Raw genomic sequence first — 20,210 nt, 5'->3', positions numbered from 1 at the left:
AGGGAATATCTTCCTTTTCGGATTTGATATGCCAATGATCATGGTGTACTAATTTGCATGTTAATTATTCGTGACTCCTTTTAGCGGCTTCCAATGCACGCTTTAGCTACTTACTATATATACTATATATATATATATCTCACATCACACACACAGTGAGTGATCCAGACCGATTATTCACCACACCAAGTTAAACTGGTGTTATATTCAGATTGTCCAAGTCTTTGCAAAGACAGGATTCAGGACTTCACCTCTAAACAGCAAAACAATGACAAAAATGTCACGTTCAGTCAAGAGTTTTATTTATGAGTTAAAAAAAAACCAAACACAGAGAGAATGACTGCATGAGTGAATTGTGGTGATGTTATGTGATAAAATCCAAGAGTATCTAACACTGGTCTGTTTACTCATGAGGAATTATACACAAAATTAAGGTACCTAAGGATCTTCTCGTACCTTAACGTTAACAGGCATGGCATTTTCTATCAAATCAAGATGAAGACATTCATCTGATGAGCATATAACATAACCATATTTATTCCAAGAAAAGTCTTGAGTTCTTCACTTGTTAGGGCCAGGTTTTCTTTTCCTTTTTGGAGTGCATACAGATCGGGGTTGTGCAAGATTTTGTTTACCAGGTCATTTGGGAACATGAGTACTGGTTCTGTTCCCTCAACATTCAGTTGGAACTTTCCTAAAAAAATAATAATAATTAAAAATAGGAGGCAGGTTTCCTTTAAACTGCTTGTCTTTGGTTTTCCAGATATTCCTTCTTTTATTTTGCTCTTGAATGCTGGCAGTGGCTGTCGAATCTTCAGCTCCACTCTCATTACTGCTAGCACTTGTTGACCCTTCTTTACCTGGCTACCATTCGTCATCACCACCATCATCATCATCACTGTCACTATCCTCATTTGACTGACTTGGAATCTCATCTACAATCCTGTACTCTTCTCTATTTCGTGCTACTCTCAAACTCTACGAAATACAAAAATCAAGATACTAATTACACAATAGCGCTAACTACAGAAAATGCTTTTAAAAATCCGTAAATTGTATTATAATGATAGATCAGTTAACTGAAAAATGAATAAATAAGAGTAAAAAAAAAAATTTTTTAAAAAATGAATAAGTATGTTCACACCAATAAAGCTGTGCTATAACTTGACTAATGCATGATGTCCTCTTTAGTGGTTAATCATAGGTTTCAAAAATCCTTAAATCAATATTTGAACATAAATATTAATTAATGGTTCGTCTTTTATAAAAAAAAGATATTTTATAGAAGGATTGTAAAGATGTTCCTGAAGTTATGTCGGACATCTTGGATATCATGTTGTTTTTTGTTGTTGTTGTTGTTTTTTGTTTTTTTTTTTGTAATTACAAGTTGTACCCTATGGTGTAAAATGGCATTTTTAAATACAAATAAAATACATTTACTAAACACGTTTAAAAAAAAAACAAAAAAAAAACTATCTTATTATTTTTATCATTGTATAACTCACGCCATGAATCTATTGCAAAAGCATACATTAGCTCACTGTGAACTAATTTGTGGGTTAAATTATTAATATTTTGGTGTCAGAAACTTCCTCTGTGAAATGAACCATCTACACTAAAAAAAAATGCATGGTTTGATGTATTTTAATAATAATAATAAAATAATAATAATAAATGTATTTTTATTGGGCTTAATGCTTTATTGCGTCTCTTCGATTTTGTCCATTTTTTAATGTACCCATAAATACTGTGAATTGTGTGTTGGTTTTAATATTTATTTATTTATTTAAAATGATAATTGTGTAGAAAGTTGTTTTGGTTGTGTAGGAGCTCGTGCACGCTCGCTTTCCGCTTTGGGCGCTGTTATTACCGCTAAGTGTGTAAAAGCCGCTCCGCTGTTATTACCGCTAAGTGTGTTATTACCGCTAAGTGTGTAAAAGCCGCGCCGCTGTTATTACCGCTAAGTGTGTTATTACCGCTAAGTGTGTAAAAGCCGCGCATATAACGGTGAGGAAGTATAAAAGTGAGGAAAGGTGAGGAAGTAGAAAATCAGCGTTTTATCTGTAGTAATTAAACTGATTGATAAATTTCACATCATAGCAGCTGATAGCCGATATAATGTGATTAGACAGACGATATTTTCGTGATTATAGTGGAATTAACGCGCAAAATCGGTGTATCCGTTCACCGCCAACTAATAATTATCCCGATGATATGTTTTAAACTGTATACGCCTCTATTTATTAGTTTTTATTTGTTGATTTAATTGTTGTTGTTTTTTTAATAATAATATATTTTTTAAAAAAAAACCCATACAAAATATAGCAAGTAGATGAATCCATGAGCAATCAGTAGCTGTTAGTTTACACAAAATGGCGGGGGGGGGGGCTGGGCTTCAAATGAGAGGCGCCATTTAGTTTAGCACCTGTTAACTGACTGATATTATTCTTAACACAACTTTAAAAAGAAAAAGTAACGCAACCCTGTGCTTTAATAATCGATTAACACTTAAAATTAACTAGTCTGATCTATTCTCAAAGGCCAGGAGTGGAGAAAGTGTCGAAGTCTTGAAGCTGTAAACTGATAGCTAGCAACCGGTTGAAGCGTCTGCTCGTGCTTCTGTAGAGAACACCTGAGGTAAGATGTTTCAAATAAAATAAAATAAAATAAAATGTGTTGGCGTGTGTGTTCACTGGGTAATTGTGAGGTTTTTAAACATCGTCTGAACTAGTAGTTTTTGGTGGTTATAAACACCAGGCTGTAAGGCAGTCAGTTTAAGTGATAGTGTGGTTTACACTAGCTGAAGTTTGAGGGAAAACTTGACCTTTTATAATGCTGGGATTAAAAATAATCTAATCTGTCAGTAATGATGCAGATTAATTTAGGATGATCAGTACTTCTGGCTTCTTGACATACAACTGTCTATTAAAAAGACTGGTTTAGAAAAGGCCATACTCGTGCAGTGTGAACTGCAACTGACTGACCAGTGATCAGTGTCAGGGGTTTATTTGTGCACTTTTGGCTGTAAATGATAAATATAAAGTTTTATAAACCTAGCATTACATCTAACAAACTAGTCAGTGCACGCTAGTGAAGACAATGTTATTGTGTAGTGAGAGAATTTGCAGTAGTGTTGTACACCACAGTTCACTCATGCAGTCATTCTGTGTTTTTTTAAACTTATAAATAAAACTCTTGACTAAATGTGATATATTTGGAATTATTGTTTGTTGGCATTTTTGTCATTTTTTTGCTGTTTAGAGGTGAAATCCTGAATCCAGTTCTGGAGCGATGGATATGACTAAGTAAGTCGGCAAAGACTTGGACAATCTGAATGGAACACCAGTTTAACTTGGTGTGGTGAATGATGGGTCTGGATCACTCACTGTGTGTGTGTGTGTGTGTGTGTGTGTGTGATATATAATGAGTGAACATCATAACCAGCGTTACCAGCTCGTTTCAGAGGAAAGTAGCTAAAGTGTGCGCTGTAAGCTGCTAAATGGCGTCACGAATAATTAATATGCAAATTAGTACACCATGATCATTGGCATATCAAATGCAAATTAGGATACATGGAAAAAGGAAGATATTCCCTTTCAATACAATATTCGGTTCTATTTGAAAGTTTTATCAGAGTGGAAACTAACCTGTAGCTTGTAATTCATTTCTTGAATATTTACTTCTTTTAGAAAGTAGTCGTCTTTGGTGATGGCACTGTGCACAAACATTTACGCATTTACAGGTACTATAGTTTCACTCAAGGACGCAGCCACAAAAGAAGCAGTGAGGCTGAGTAGTCGTGAAGGAACGGATTACTCACTTTCATTACTTGTAAACATCTCCAAGAAGGGAGTTTAAAAACGAAGAACATAGAAGTGCGAGGTTGGGAGAAACGGTGGTGATGAGTCATTTCTTCTAGGTCTAATAAAAAGTACGTCACCTCTTCTTTTTAAAAATGCTGTAAATGGAAAGGTGATTGACAGACGAGTGAGGATTTAAATGCACACTGTTTAATAGGAACACGCATAGGAATACAGATACCTGCTCATTAATGCAGTTATCCAATTAGCCGAACATGTTGCAGTGGCACGATGCATAAAATCATGCAGATTCAGGTCAAGAGCTTCAGTTAATGTTCACCTCAAACTTCAGAATGGGGGAAAAACTGTGATTTCTGTGACTTTAACCATGACATGGTTGTTGGTACCAGATGATCTGGTTTGAGTGTTTCAGAAACTGATGATCTCCAGGGATTTTCACACACAACAGTCTCTAGAGTTTACAGAGAATGGTGCGAAAAACAAAAACTATCCTGTGAGCAGATCCTGAAACACCCTGTCGATGGCGAGATCAGAGGAGAATGACCAGACTGGTCTGAGCTGGCCGGAAGTCTATAGTAACTCACATAATCACTCTTTACAACCATGGTGGCCAGAAAATCATCTCAGAATGCACAACACACCAGACCTTGAGGTGGATGAGCTACAACAGCAGAAGACCACGTCAGGTTACTCTCCTGTCAGACAAGAACAGGAATCTGAGGCTATCATGGGCACAAACTCACCCAAACTGGACCATTGAAGAGTCGAAAAGACCAGGTGGTTTATTTATTTTATTTTTAACCCCTAATCTTCAGCGTTCCCATTTGGATGACCCTGTGCTCATGATGGCCTCTATAAACTCTACAAATTGTTGTGTGTGTGAACATCCCAGGAGATCAGCAGTTTCTGAAATACTTGACCTGCCCATCTGGCACCAACAACCAAGCCACGGTTAAAATCCCAGGAGAGCACACCTTTCCCCCATTCTGATGTTTGATGTGAACATTAACTGAAGCTCTTGACCTGTACCGGCGTGCTCTTCTGCATTGTGCTACTGCATTGTGTAGAGCTGAGGAACAGCGGTTTTGGGGGGTGGGGGAACATTTGTGTACGTGGTAACATGGATCACGAATTTTTAAAAGGCATTTAAACCCATGTTTTTGACCGTTTTGATGGGTATTACATCCTCAACCAGGTAAAATGTCTGTTCAACACTTACTTGTTTTCTCATAAGGAGAAAGAGCCTTTGTTTACTTCAGTGCAATGCAGAAGGTGTGTTATCGGGATTTTTCACTCTTGTGGTGCTTTCTTGTCGGATAAATAATTTTTTTTCCTGTTTGTCAATCTTGTCTCCTTTTGTAATCTTTCTTTGCAACCATGACTATTATCCAAACCTGAAATCCACGTCTAGCTACGCCAACGTCGCAGTTAAACATGTCGAGAGTAATAAAGACTCTAACTAAACCCGAGTGTAGGGCTGCTACTAATGACTACTTGTATTATCAATTAATTGGGGAAAGAAAAATGATTGGACTGTCAACAATTAACATGAAATGCAGTATGTGATGATGTACACGATGTTTTATTTAAAATATTTCATGTTTTATTCAGTCTAGTCGAGCTCTCGCACTACCGCAGGCTCAGGACAAGTCATTTCAGAGACTCCAAGCTCTCTGTGCACTGAGTGTAAAATCCCCAGTGTTGGATTAACACCTATAGTGTTGAGTGAAAACATAACACTGAAAGTAAAATATTCCTGTATTACAAAAATAAACAGTATTGACTGTACCATGAAAATGTACTATAATTTTTTTTTAATGGAATAAATATTGAGATATATTAAAGTAAATAAGATATAGATCAAGTATAAAAATAAAAGACACATTCAAAATTAAACAAAACACTTTTTTTTGTAAGTGATGGTTTTTATTTCAAGTCTAGAAGCCACTCTCGTGCTGTCTAATGACCGCGGACACTGACTACTCTACTCTAGTACAGTGGTTCTCAATCTTTTTCAGCGTGCGGCCCCCCTTGTGAAGGGTGCATCCCTTTGTCGCCCCCTAGAGTCGTCAAATTTTGGCACTTTTGTTGTTGTTTTGTTTGTTTTTTCACACTAGGCTTTTCTGTATTAATGTTCTCAGCTAAGAGACTATGTCCTCTATCTTAAAAACCTATCCATTTTAAATAGTCTTGGGTTTTATCAGCGTGTGGCTAACCTTACACTAGTATATCAACGGATGTCTCTGTGCAGTGTGTGTCTTAGTGTGCTGTGTATAATTGACTTAATTTATTAATATTTCTCATTTACGTCCTAGTTCAAAGGTTGACAATCCTGACTTACATACAGGTCAAATTAAATTTTTTAATATGTTGTAGAATTTCTTTGTGGCACCACAACCCCCAGTTTGAGAATCACTGCTCTAGTGTTTGCCGTGTAGCTGATCGAGCGTCCAGATTATTCCCAGTGTGCACTGCGATGCATTTAGGACTCCTCAAGCTGCGTTTGTGATGACGCTCTGAACATTCGCAGATCTTGATTTGGAAATCACAAATTGCCCCTACCATAACCCCAGATATTGCACTGGTCTTTTATTGTCTGATTAAAACATGAAACTCGTATGTTCTTGATTACATTCCAACATCAAATGGTTTAAAAAATGTGTTCTTTTGCGTTTTCTTTATAGGTACCATGTCATCAGATGTTGAAAACCTCTTGAATTATTTGCAAACCTGAAACCTAGACAACAGCACAATGTGTTCAATTCCTGGGCTCCCGTCACCTGGCTCAAATGTGACCGTGTTCATTACCAGAATAAACGTGAACCGTCTCTGTGTTCTGGTAGAGTTTTGGGGTAATTTTGTCCAGGATCAGAAACTTGCATATCAACAAATGAAAAAAGATATTCAGTACCCCAAAGAAGTATTTCGTGAAGGAGAAGGGAAGCCTGGCGACCTCTGTCTTATACGGGTCTATGAAACATGGTACAGAGCTCGTATAGTGTCAAGAAATGATGCTTACTACACGGTATTTCTCATTGATGAAGGCAGAACACTTCAGGCTCATATCAGCCTTTTGGCATGGGGCCAAACTGACTTTTTCAGCCTACCTCCTGAAGTTGAATTGTGCATTCTTTCCAATGTCCTGCCATTGTCTGTTGAAAATAGATGGTCAGAATTGGCCTTGGAGTACATGAAATCATTCTGTGGGAGAACAGTAACTGCCTATGTTCTGGATTTTTCCATCCCCCAGTGTGCATTTCTACTTGATATTCCATGTCTGTCTAGGCAAATGTACGAGATGGGATTTGCAAAGAAATTGTCAAATGACGAGTTCAAAGACTTTGTTTCAAGGTCTTTACAGTCTGATGCTGGGTCTGTAGAGCCGTCGAGGACTGCATCCGTCGGATGTAAACCACTTGAACAAACCGAGACACAGCTGTGTTACATGTATCCGAAGCTAGAAGCTGAAACCATCGAGACTGTGCTAGTCACGGAGGTAAAAAATCCCCTACGTGTCTTCTGTCAGCTAAAGGTTTTCTCCCAGGAACTCAAGAAACTGAGAGAGCAGATAACTCAGCATTATGAAAGAACAGTTGGATCTCATTTTGCAAGACCTGAGAACTTGGGGGCTCCTTGTGCATCAAGAGGAGATGATGGAAAGTGGTATCGCTCTGTTTTGCTGCAGGTCATGTCCACCAACAGTGTAGTTGAAGTGTTGCATGTGGATTATGGGAAGAAACAATTTGTTCAAGTAGAGCATGTTCGACCACTGGCCCCAGAATTCATCAGAATGCCTGTTGTGACTTATATTTGCTCTCTGCATGGAGTTATTGATCGAGGTGATGGTTGGACAGTTTCACAGATTGATTATCTGAAATCCTTACTGCTTAACAGAACCGTTATAGCCAAATTCGAGTATCAAAGCCTCTCGGAGGGCGTCCACTACGTCACACTGTATGGACACGAAAACAAAAATCTAAACAAATTATTTGGCTCAAGAGAGAAGTGCTTAATAGATTCGAGGTGCCTTAAAGATTATACCATGCACAAGATTGGAACGAGTCGGAGGTGCCAGGCTTCAGTTAAAGGTGAGACACAAGGGACCCAGGATTTGAAAGGGATTTTCACAGAAAGTCTCTTACCTAATACCGATCATGTGGCTGTTGTGCAGCATGTTGATAGCCCCTCAAAGTTTTGGATCCAGACACAGAAATATGCTGCTGAGTTTGACCTGCTAATGGATGGCCTGATGGAGATGTGTAGTGATCTGACCAGAGCCAGTGGACTGATTATAAAGCCTGTAGCTGGTCGACTTTGTGTGGCCAAAGCTAAAGATGATGTGTTCTACAGGGCTGCTATTTGTGAAGTCTTTGAGACGAAGGCAGAGGTTTTCTTCCTTGATTATGGAAACAAAGAATTGGTTGATTGTAGTAACCTTCGCGAGTTGCCCCTCAGTTATCAAAACCTACCAGCCTTGGCAGTTAAGTGTGCTCTTTACGGCGTTCAACCCAGAAGTGACGAATGGGATCTAAATGCCACATTATTCTTTGCTAAAGCTGTTGTGGACAAAGTCCTTGATGTACATATTCTTGCAAAGTCCCAAGACACACATCTTGTCCAGGTCATTGATTCTATGTCTGATGGAGAAAAAGATTTTTCAAAGCTGCTCTGTAGTGCAGGTTTTGCAGATATGGAACCTATGGATAAACCTGTGATCACACCATACACTAAAGTGGTACAGACTTCTGACGTGTTCACGACGAGTGCTGTTTCACAGTCATCCAATTCGCCTGCTCTAACATCTGCTTTCACGGAGTACCTGATTCCAGTTGGAAGCTCATTTGACGTTACGGTATCCTACATCGAGAATCCGAATGACTTTTGGTGCCAGAAAGCTAATGATGCAAAATTCCTGAAACTGTTAATGCAAGATCTTCAGAGGTACTATGCAAACTCTGAATTTCAGCCTCCTTTGGAAGCTGCCTGTGTTGCTCGTCACCCTAAAAATAGAATGTGGTCTCGAGCGTTGGTCGTCCAAAAGCACCAGGCTTCTAATGTAACCGTACTCTTTGTCGATTATGGGGAAACGAGGAGCGTTCCCATTTACGACCTTCGCCGCATTGATCCAGAATTCCTTAAGTTGAAAGGACAAGCTTTCCGATGCTGCTTGTATAACTTGAACTCTCCGGTCTCTCATTCCACTTTAGTATGGAGTCTGGATGCTACGTTGCAGTTTCAAGAGTTTGTGGACAAGGCAGCCTCGATGGGTGTGGTGTTGAAATGTACTGTATATGCCATGATGTGCGACACTCAGAATGTGGTGTTTAATGTAGTGGATTTGGAGAGTCCATTCCAAAGCATCTGCAGACTTCTTGCCCAGAGAGGTCTGGCTGACCATGCACCTAAAAAGGTAGGTCTGCCATCTTTAAGGCTAGATACATACTACTACTCTTCACACTGCATCAGAACTGGGTCCGAAGAAGTTGTAAGCATCACCTGTGTGAAAAGTGTCAACCAATTCTTTTGTCATCCGCAAAGAAACTTGGTGCAGATTGATGCACTTGCAGATAAAGTCAACCGATTATGCAGTCAGTTACAGAGCATTAACTGTCCCAAAATCTTTGGAAATGTTTGCTTTGCAAAATATACTGATGGACTGTGGTACAGAGGACAACTTAAATCTAAAAAGCCTTCGGTTGTAGTCCACTTTGTGGATTATGGTGACACACAGCAAGTTGAGAAATCAGATGTCCTACCAGTTCCACTTGAAGTTGCTGAAATTATGACGATACCTGTGCAAGCAGTTGAGTGTGGGCTTTCTGATGTGCCCGAAAAGGTTCCAAGTGAAGTGAATAGCTGGTTTGAAAGTTTTGTGACGGATCGCCAGCTCAAAGCCTTGGTAGTATCCAAAGAACCATCTGGTAAATTAATTGTTGAGCTGTATGATGGGAAAACTCCAGTAAATGCAATAATCAGAGAGAAATTTCACATCGAAGCCGAGAGAAACGAGCAAATTACTGTAAAAGGACTTGAAGTCAAGGGTCAATTTCAGTCATATGCTGAAAGACGAAAAGTAGCGCAGTGGATTCCAGAAAAACACTGGAGATCTCAGAAAAGTGCTGACTCGGAAGAAAGCGCAGGAAAATCTCCTGACGGGGGCACGAAAAGAATCGCCCCAGTAAAGTTGAAGCACAGTGTTTTTCACAGAGAATCTCTTGGTGAATTTGAAAATGCCAAACCCGGCGTCCTTAAACAAGCCGAGCTCCCTGTTAAAGTAGTCGAGCCAGGTCTGGAAGCTGAAGCGTTCATCTCACATTGCAATAGTCCTTTAAGCTTCTTTGTCCAGTTGGTAACGGATGAAAGTGAAATTTGGTCTCTGGTGGAAAAGTTGAATGCTGGTCAGCCAAAGCATGTACCTGTTAACCCTGGTGATCTCTGTGAAGGTGACTTGGTTAGTGCAGAGTACCCTGAAGATAACTGTTGGTACCGTGCAGTTGTGAGAAACGCGCCCGTCGGCGTCACGGCTGATGTCGAATTCATTGACTTCGGAAACACCGCTGAAGTTTCACTCTCAAAAATATGCTTTCTGGACAAAATGTTCTCCCAGCCAAGGTATAGCATTCATTGCTCACTGACTGGAGTGGTAAAAGTCGACCATGATGCGGCCTCGAAATTCAAAATGGCAATTAAAAAAAATGCTGATGGATTTTTATGTAAATTTATCCAGCAGTCAGGTTCTGTATGGGAGGTCAAACTTGAGGTCAATGGTGAGCCGTTGGGATCTGCTTTCTCCAAAGATACAAACGTCATAACTGCAACAGGTGCACCCAAGAGCCCAGATACTGACTTCAATCTGTGTGCTTATAAGAATCCTGAGATATGGACTGGACAGGTAATTGCTGTATATGCCTCAGTCATTACTGGGCCACAGCTTTTCTGGTGTCAGCATGCAGAGACAGAAAAGCTGCAGGAGATTTCTGATATAATCCAAAAGATTGGTAGTAATTTGGAAAGTGGCACTTTGAGTATAGAAACCCTACCGATTGAAAGTGGATGCATTGCCCTTTTCGATGAGGACCGACTATGGTATCGTGCCAAGGTGACTTCAGCTGAAAAGGACACACTCTCTGTTCTGTTTGTTGACTATGGAAACGAATCAAAAGTTAAAATGTGCGACATTAGACCACTGCCATTTGAGGTATCTGATTTACCTCCTCAGGCGTTTGCTTGTCAGCTTGATGGTTTTGATGTTTTGGATGGGTCCTGGGACGACAAGGCAGCTGATCAGTTCTATGAGCTAATCAATGACCAACTCTTGAAAGTCACAGTTGTGAAATTGGCCAGTTCATGCGATGTGGTGACTCCTCATTTTGTTCAGCTGGAATGTGACGATCTTATCATCAATGATGCAATGAAAAAATGTTGGACTCAGAATAGCAAGAGGACATCATTTGAACTAGCAACTTCTGCAACGGTCTGTGATTCGACTACTGTGCCTGAAACGTCCGCTCCATGTGTAGCTGAACCCATAGAAGGGCCCAAGGACCCCCTTTTTATAGCCACGGAGAATCTGCACAGTGGCACTTGCATTTCTCCTCCCAAATTGCAGGTAGAATGCGATGGTCTGACCGAGCATGTGGAGCAAGCTGGACCCGCAGAGATGCTGGATAAAAGAAATGTTGCTGTGAGTGAGAGATTTTCTCAAGATGAAGATCGCTACTTGACGTCAGCAGACATTGAAAAGCCTGAGAATTATGGCAGAAGTGTCGGTGTAAAGGATACAAATATAAATGTGGGCATTCCTCCAGTTCACCCTGTGGATGTTCTCAGGGAGTGCCTATTAGATTCCACAGACGTTATGAGTAAAGGAGCATTCACAGGTTCTGTGGCGTATACTGATGAGAACCAAGTGGAAACTGCATGTCCAGAAGGTCAGTCTTGTGATGAGGTCTGCGAAAAAGTGCATGGATCGGTTTCAGAACACGATGAGAATAAGACTGGGTCTGATCATGAGATCATTAAATCAGGTAAGTGTCACGTGAAAATCTGGATTGATTTATTTATTTATTTATACATGACGGTTTATATGCATGATGGAGATTCTTTGTTTCTCCAAAGCCTTGGGAAACGTAAGGAGGGCTGCAGAAAGTGGTGCAGTCAGGTCAGAATGTGTGATCTGGCCCCGAGAACAAGCTTTAAAGATTTCTGATGATTCCACCTCGGTAAGCATGTTTTCACGACTGTGAATGTCACATGAACAGCAATGTTTTAAATTCAAAATAACATACAAGTACAGCATTTGGACCGTGGTTTTGTGATGCTGGTGGATCCGGTGAACATTTTTGAAACTGTACCAGAAGAATCGGTGCAGGTATGAACCATCCGTAGAAGTGCTGTTCTGATTGTTGAACTATTCATATGTAGGAATGTAGCAGTGGTGGGAGCAAAACGCTGTTAAAAATCCTTCAAATGTAAAGCAGTTATCTAAGGAATTATCATTTTTTAATGTAATTGATGATGATGAACCCGGCTCCCGAGTCGCGACGGTGCCGCAGCCATCCGTGGCTGGGTGTTGAAAGAGAACAAAATTGTTGGGTGGGGCATTCTCTCTCTCTCTCTCCCTTGTCAATCACAGCTACACTAGGCATCTGTGAGCTCACGTATGTAGAAGAGGGTAGATAGCCGGAGGATTTCCTCCAAGTGTTTTACGATGCCCTGTGATGCAGCAGTCAGAAAAGCTGCAGTTGGCTGGCCTCACGTGTCTCAGTGGAAGGGTTAGACGATGTTTGTGTTGATGTTTAAGAGGATTTAAATATATATTTATCTACTGAAATATAAAATAGTCTTAATGAATTTGTTCATCTAATTTATTGATAAGTCCGCAACATTTATCTAATAGAGTAGGCAAATTGAGGAAAGAAGCGCTACGTTTGAGGAAAGAAGCACTACGTTTACTCGCGCTGGTTCAAAGGAAAATGTGTAACTGAAGGTAGGACGGTATTGCATTACTCGTATTCGTTATTCATCACAGGCTGAAAAGGAAACGACGCACGAAGCCGTGACCTGTTCTGCTTCTCCAGATCGTTCTGGTAAGATTCATCACATGTGACTGCAGCATTTATGAAATTTTGTTCTTTTAAACTTGAGAATATTGTTTGGCTTGCTTGAATGTTCTGAAAGTCTTTATCATCTAAAGTCATAGGTGGTTATGAAGAGATGGATGAAGAACCTAGTGCTGGGATGTATCTAGTCAGTGACGAACAGGTAAACTTGGTGAAGTTTTAAGAATTTGAGCGAGAACAGTCTTGATGTTCATGAGTTTAAACAAAGATTTGTACATTGCCTCATGACGACTTTTAATTGTTACTACAGACTCGAGACAAAGAGCTGGACTCCTGTTTAGGTCACTTGGTGGCAGAATCTGAAAGTAAGTAATAGGGCCTACTTGGATCATCCTCAGAGGAAATAAATAAATAAATATATCATCTCATTCCTAGGGAAGACTATAGAACGACTGCCGACTAGTCACAGAACAATGTTGTAGCTTCAAAATGGTTTTGTTCTATGAAAGAAACATGGGACTAGAAAACACTTACTGTCCTAAGTATTGTTTAATATTTTATGTCCATAGAGTTTTCATTTAAAAAAAAAAATGTATTGTTGGGAGAAAAGGATCTGTGGTACGATTTTATCTTTCTGCAGAAACAGCCATGGAGATTGAGTCAAAACTAGAACAGAACGTATGCAGTGCTATGACCGTCCAGGTAAATTAACGTCCCAGTTTGTGTCTTTGTGTAGTCATAAAAGAATGCGTTTACGCGGAAGTCTAACCAATCATGTACGTATCACATCAGGTACAAACTGAGGAGACGAGTCCTCCAGCAGAGGAACAGAGAGGTCTGTTTTGCACAATTGAATGGCAGTATGTTTTAATATATACTGTATATTGTGTAATATGAATCGAGTCTGAAACTGAACTAATACACTCATTTTAATCTTGTCCACTAACATTAGAACATGTGACTAAGACGTGTGAGCAGGTAGATGAGCTGATGGGATTCATACCTGCGATGCCACTGGAGAAGGTACAGCTTTGTCTTTATTCCAGTTAATATGTACTCTGAGTGCACACATGGACCGGAGATATAAAGCTTTAACATCTTACAGGACCAGGAGACGGAAGCTGAAGCGGATCTGGATACCTTCAGCGTAACGTCACAGGAGAAGGTGCGCTTTTTTTTTTTTTCATTAAATATATACTATACGTACACACAACGAAACTTTTACATTACGTGAGTTTTGTTCACTTGACAGCATTTAAGTCATGCCGAAATCTGAATTTAATTTGATATTTCCTAATTCTGATAATTCCTAATATTTCCTAACTGAAAACTTCCCTCACATCTTTATTTTATTACACGTAGAACCTTACCTATAGCAGTCACGTTATCCGAGAGGTTTTATTTTAATCAGTGTTGCTTCATACCTGCGTTTTCCTGATCACGAAAAGTGCATGAAAGAGCATTCCGGCATAAAGCTAGTTTCGTACAGCGGTGCTTGAAAGTTTGTGAACCCTTTATAATTGTCTACATTTCTGCATAAATATGACCTAAAACATCAGGTTTTCACACAAGTCCTAAAAGTATATAAAGAGAACCCAGTTAAACAAATGAGACAAAAATACTATAATATTATAAAATGTTATATATAATAATATAAAATATTATATCATTTATTTATGGAGGAAAATGATCTAATATGACACATCTGTGAGTGAGTGTGCTTTCAGTATGTGGTGTGACCCCTTGTGCAGTAATAACTGCAGATAAACGTTTGGGGTAACTGTTGATCAGTCCTGCACATCGGCTTGGAGGAGTTTTATCCCGTTCCTCAGTACAGAACAGCTTCAACTCTGGGATGTTGGTGGGTTTCCTCACATGAACTGCTCGCTTCAGGTTCTTCCACAACATTTCTATTGGATTAAGGTCAGGACTTTGACTCGGACGTTCCAAAACATTAACTTTATTCATTATTTAAAATTATGAAGGGTTCACAAATTTCAAGCACCACTGTATATTATTCGTCATGGTATGTAGTGTTCTGTTGCACAGGTTTGTGTCACTTAGTGTCTGCATTTTAACAGAGTTCAGGATTTTGCGTCGGTTTCCTGTTTCACACATCCATGTAACGAAAGTACAATACCCAGCATGCTGTACACCAATATGTAATTCAGCCAACCACAGCAGGATTCCCTGCTGTAATCAACCAATCCTCCTCCCTGAGCGAGACGTGTCACTCTGACATTACTAAAAAAAACGGAAAAGCCTGCGCCTTGCGAAAACTAAAATGTCATGTACTGTTGAGCTTCTGAATGCGCAACGTGTTGATAAACGAACGTGTTTTAATAACAAGATGGTTGTTGTTACAGGTAATTAGGAGGGATAACCAAGTAGCATCAGGTTGCGTCATGGTAATCGGGTCATTTTGCAAATCAGGTTGAGCTAAATTGGTCTTTACACCACAGAAAAATGGTGGATATTTCCGAGTGTGCAGCCAGCAGAATATGAAATAGATTTGAAAGTGTTACTGGGTCTTTTGCTGAAGAAGATGCTAAAGAAAACGACAATTTTGTTTGTATTTGGCACAAAAAAAGGGACCAGAGAAACCCCATACCCGGTAAACCTGACAGAAGGAGCCACACCGAGGCATGAGAGCGAGTTAATGTCCGCTAGCAAGTGCTTGTCCTTGCCTCTAGTAATAACAAGCAACCCTTAAAAATTCTCACTTCTGTTGCTTAAGGAATCCATTCCTGTTATTGCAGTACTTTATGTACAAAGTCATTACTCGTTACCAGTAGCCAGTCAGCTAGCTACAGTGGATATAAAACGTCTACACACCCCTGTTACAATGGCAGGTTTTTGTGATGTAAAAAAAAAAAATCAGATCCTTTTTCACCTTTAGTGATCAACACCCAGCCCTCAACATGATGCTTGTTAATGTGTAGCTTAAAATTTCACAATAAAGGTGGAAAAGGTTCTGACGTGATTTTATCTCAATTTTTTTTTTTAAATTTACACCACAAAAACCTGCCATTTTAACAGGGGTGTGTAGACTTTTTATATCCACTATATCTAGTTTTCTTGAACCATGAGCTATTCCCCCTCACAATTGGTTCCATTAACTAGTGATGACTGCCCCCTCCCCACCCCAAATATCCACCCATAACTGTTATAGGCTTTCAAGGCAGCATGCGTCTTTAGGAGGGGGTTTCCCCGGTATTCAGACTGGGACCACAGAGTAGGCATGCTTACACTATATGCATCGACATTTTAAATTTTGGTCAGAGTCCCTTTACATACTACTTTTACTTGTTACTGCAGCCTCAAGATAAAGAGCACGACTCCTGTTTAGGTGACTTGGTGGCAGAGTCTGAACGTAAGTAATATGGGTTGATCTGGATCATTCTCAGGGGAAGAGCTTATGCTTTTCTGTGTGAATACCTATCTGAAACCATTTTGTTTTAATGAACAGAACCTGTGCAAGATGATGTGACCCCAGGTCCAGATTCAGGTCTCGATGCTCCTCAGGAAACGGTGGGCTTTATTTCATTCCTTTCATATTAAATGTGGTTTGTTTTTTAAAAAAGAAAAAAAAAAAAACCAGCAACATCAGCTTCTAATGTTGGATTTTGTTGTTTTTCTGCAGAGCAAAATGTTTGTTGCAGATATTTCAGTTGAGCAAAGTGGTAAGATAAACACTTCCATTACAAGAACACTGCGTAAGCATGGTTCTTCTAATGTAACACGTGACATTTAATGAATTCACATTACACCAGGACATGGAGTACTACAAATGGGTTTCGGGACTGTCGGCTAAGCGTTAATACCTTCAGTCATGTCACTTCTAAAGTGGATCCAGGCCGAAACGGAATACCACAACGTGTGTAATATAAATCACTGCTCCTGACACACCTGTCAACATCTACTGTTTAGCCATAGCATTTGCCATTTTTAAACTCTTGCTACACCGATATCGAAGACATGTGAAAACGTGGAAAAGCCAATTCATTGAAAGAGGGGGAAAATGTGTCCTTTTGCTTTCTGGTGCACTTTGAGCAGTGAATTGAAGACCCGCTGTCTTCTGAGCCAATAGAAAGCAAGAAGGTGGAACTGTGGTCTCTTTGCACAGTGAAAAATAGAGGATACAAAGTATTGGTCAAACCAAACTTCCGCCTGAAAAATCTCTGGCAAATTTAACAGCATGGCAAAAATCCGATGTTACCCAGATGTTACTCGGAACTAGCGTCGTGTTGAAGCATGCAACTTGACGGTATATTATGTGAGCAGTTAAGTCTACATGCTACCGAAACGATCCGAGTCTGGATCCGAGTGGGCAAAATTGAAACTAGTTAACTGTATGCAAAAGATTTTTTTTTTTTTTATATATACACTCATGTGAAAAAATAAGTACACCCCATGGACCATTGGAAATTGTTGTTGGGTGGTTTTTTTGTTTGTTTTTGTTTTTTACATATTTGGACGAGCAAACATTTGATAGTCTTTGAAACAGTACCAGTACAGTAGTGTTAACGATGTTGATATACTTGAACAAAACCACAAGGAAAATTTGCTTTTTTAATCATTTATTCAACAGAAATATCAATAGAAATGCGAGATACTTCTGTGGTAAAAGTAAGTACACCCTTGGCCTCAGAAGCTAGTATTGCCCCCTTTAGCAGAAATAACTTCTTCTAGGTGTTTTTCATACTTGTCCACCAGTCTTGCTGGAATTCTTGACCACTTGTCCATGCAATATTCTTTCAGTTGTAAGATGTTTGAGGGTTTTCCTGCATGTTCTGCCCGTTTCACATCCCATTCAAATCCGGGCTTTGACTCAGTCGTTCCATAACCCTCCATTTCTTCTTCTTGAGCCGTTCCTTGGTGGATTTGCTCGTGTGTTTAAGGTGATTATCCTGTTGAAAGGTTCAACTTTTGGATAGATGGCCTCACGTTATCTTCACGCACTCTTTGATATGATGCAGAATTCATAGTTGAATCAATGAATGCAAGCTGTTCACTCCCTGAGGCAGCGACGCAACCCCAAACCATAACATTTCCACCATTTACATTTCTGGTGAAGTAATTTGTAACTGTAACCGAATACGTTTTTAAATAGGTATTCGGTTATGAGGTGAAAGCCACGTGACTATAAATGACTTCGTATGCTCATACTGCTCAGTGTAAAATGTTAACACGTTATTTGAAAAGAATCTGTGGTATGATTTTAGTGCGCTTTCTCCTGCAGAACCTGCCATGGAAATGAATCCGACACTAGAATTAGCAGAAGATTTATGCTGTGCTGTGAAAGTCCAGGTAAATTAATGTAGACTTTGGTTCAATTAAAAAGCATAAACTCACGCTGACGTTTCTCATCAGGTACAACCTGTGGAAGATGCTGAGGAGACGAGTCCTCCAGTAGAGGAACAGAGAGGTCTGTTTTAGTCTTATTAATATGAACATATAATCTAATGTTAATCTGGAAAAGGGTCTGAAACTGAACTAATACACTCATTTTAATCTTGTCCACTAACATTAGAACATGTGACTAAGACGTGTGAGCAGGTAGATGAGCTGATGGGATTCATACCTGCGATGCCACTGGAGAAGGTACAGCTTTGTCTTTATTCCAGTTAATATGTACTCTGAGTGCACACATGGACCGGAGATATAAAGCTTTAACATCTTACAGGACCAGGAGACGGAAGCTGAAGCGGATCTGGATACCTTTGGCGTAACGTCACAGGAGAAGGTGCGCTTTTTTAATTTATTTTAATTTAGTTATTTCAGTAAATATAAACTATGTATATGGTTGTCTAAGGCCCTGCTCACACTTGGTATTAACATCTGTCTCGAGTGATCCGATCACAAGTGGACAGCCAGAACACATTGGTGTTTATACCTGGCATTTTGAACGTGTCTCCAGCAGGCACTTGAGATCAGATTTCGGCTAGAGGAAGGGTGTCGTGCACGTTTATTACATCGGTCTTCCATTTAAAACGTTTCGACCGCGTGGCTTCTTAACAAAACTTGTAAATAAACGGGAGATGAGATCGCAAAGAGAAGCGGCTGCTTTCAGCTCTGCTGTTACCGCGTCGCCGTTCTCCATTAGCCCAGAGGAGGAGAACTCACAATCACAACGATCACGTATTTATTTTCCAGCGATTGTAACGAAGCAGTCGTTTAGGCGGTCCTTCGTTACTCTCCAAGACACATTGGGATGCTTTTTTGAGGCCACTCTACGAATGTTGTGTGGCCGTATGTGTCCCGGATCATGCTGTGAGACACGTCGGACACCTCGTTCGCCCCGTACGTCACGCTGACCACTTGCGCTCGGATCGCCCAAGACACACGTTAATCCCAGGTGTAATTTGATGTTTTGTAGGCTCTGGATGTGGACCTTGCTGCTGATCCTGATTTCCCTGCTGTGATTGGTACGCTATCTTGCTTTGCAAAAAACATCCTCACACATGACAAATGGCAAAACAGTACCTTTTTATCGAGGATGCATTTCTTTTTTCTTCTTTTTTTTAGAAATCTAACATTCTCTGATCTGGCTCTTGGTTTTACAGATAACATTATTGACTTTGTGAGTGAGACCGAACAGGGCTCAGATATCACATCAGACACGGTGAGGATCGTTTACTCCCACTAGTGTTGATGCACTTAAACTTTATTTTTATTTCTGTATATTTGCATGCTGTGTGTTTGTGTTGAATTTGAATTTTAGATTCAAGGCAGTATGGTGGAGACTGAACGTCTTGCTGCTGACACGGCCTCTTCTGGTAAGCGCTTACATTTGATTATGAACCACAGACCCATCAGCAGGTGTATATATACACTTTGGCTTTTTAATACAGATGACAGTCATGTGCTCTGCAGACTTGCAGAAACCAGCTGATGAAGAGTTAAGAGCTTCAACGGTCGCGCATCTGTCCGTTAAAATCGAGGACACGTCCGATGACATCATCTTCGTGAAGGAGTGGCAGGTTTCCCCGGCCGGGGCGAGCGAGCCCGGTAGTAGAGAGTAGCTGCGGCTACTCTTTTTTTTTTTTTTTTTTTTTTTTTTTTTTTTTTTAAATTATTGAGATGTGTTCAAAACAGTTTGTTCAGTTTGACGGTTGAGCTTAAAAGTGCATGTGTTGTGAGGAGGAAAAATATCGAAACACCATTTTGTTTGGTGGTGTCTCGTACTTTTCTTTCATTTCTTATAGCACAAAATGGTGGACCTGGTTCTTGTTCTTTACGGTTCCACGTCAGAATTTCAGTAAAAAATCAACAAGGTGCAAGTTTCCCTGGTGCTTTTGCGATTAAACAATGCACACAAAACATC

At 39.9% G+C, this 20,210-nt stretch overlaps 1 protein-coding gene across 7 annotated transcripts; it reads left to right on the top strand.

Moving 5' to 3' along the window:
- The first annotated feature begins 6,508 nt into the window (after nucleotides 1-6,508).
- Nucleotides 6,509-20,077, top strand: tdrd6 (tudor domain containing 6). 7 transcript variants are annotated; one of them, XM_053613950.1, is made up of 20 exons: nucleotides 6,509-11,848; nucleotides 11,940-12,043; nucleotides 12,853-12,910; nucleotides 13,018-13,085; nucleotides 13,194-13,248; nucleotides 13,524-13,585; nucleotides 13,676-13,718; nucleotides 13,836-13,906; nucleotides 13,989-14,048; nucleotides 16,202-16,256; nucleotides 16,353-16,414; nucleotides 16,527-16,566; nucleotides 18,126-18,193; nucleotides 18,257-18,311; nucleotides 18,417-18,487; nucleotides 18,570-18,629; nucleotides 19,263-19,311; nucleotides 19,450-19,466; nucleotides 19,608-19,662; nucleotides 19,745-20,077. In XM_053613950.1, the coding sequence occupies exons 1-20, from the start codon at nucleotides 6,574-6,576 to the stop codon at nucleotides 19,906-19,908; spliced, it is 6,492 nt and encodes a 2,163-aa protein (XP_053469925.1). In that variant the 5' UTR covers nucleotides 6,509-6,573; the 3' UTR covers nucleotides 19,909-20,077. The 7 variants fall into 7 exon arrangements, with proteins under 7 accessions (XP_053469925.1, XP_053469924.1, XP_053469923.1 ...); XM_053613949.1 differs by having other exon boundaries at nucleotides 19,450-19,508; nucleotides 19,760-20,077; XM_053613948.1 differs by having other exon boundaries at nucleotides 19,450-19,508.
- The last annotated feature ends 133 nt before the right edge of the window (nucleotides 20,078-20,210 follow it).

The sequence above is a fragment of the Ictalurus furcatus genome, chromosome 25 (genome assembly GCF_023375685.1).
Source record: "Ictalurus furcatus strain D&B chromosome 25, Billie_1.0, whole genome shotgun sequence".
Taxonomy (NCBI): Eukaryota; Metazoa; Chordata; class Actinopteri; order Siluriformes; family Ictaluridae; genus Ictalurus; species Ictalurus furcatus.
This window is presented reverse-complemented; position numbering and strand designations above follow the sequence as displayed.

Excerpts from the sequence above, each read along its gene's own strand:
- tdrd6 (XM_053613946.1), top strand. The coding sequence starts at position 6,574 with ATGTGTTCAATTCCTGGGCTCCCGTCACCTGGCTCAAATGTGACCGTG. Across the intron at positions 18,194-18,256 it reads GCTGTGCTGTGAAAGTCCAG|GTACAACCTGTGGAAGATGC; the intron begins GTAAATTAATGT and ends GTTTCTCATCAG. Across the intron at positions 18,488-18,569 it reads CTGCGATGCCACTGGAGAAG|GACCAGGAGACGGAAGCTGA; the intron begins GTACAGCTTTGT and ends AACATCTTACAG.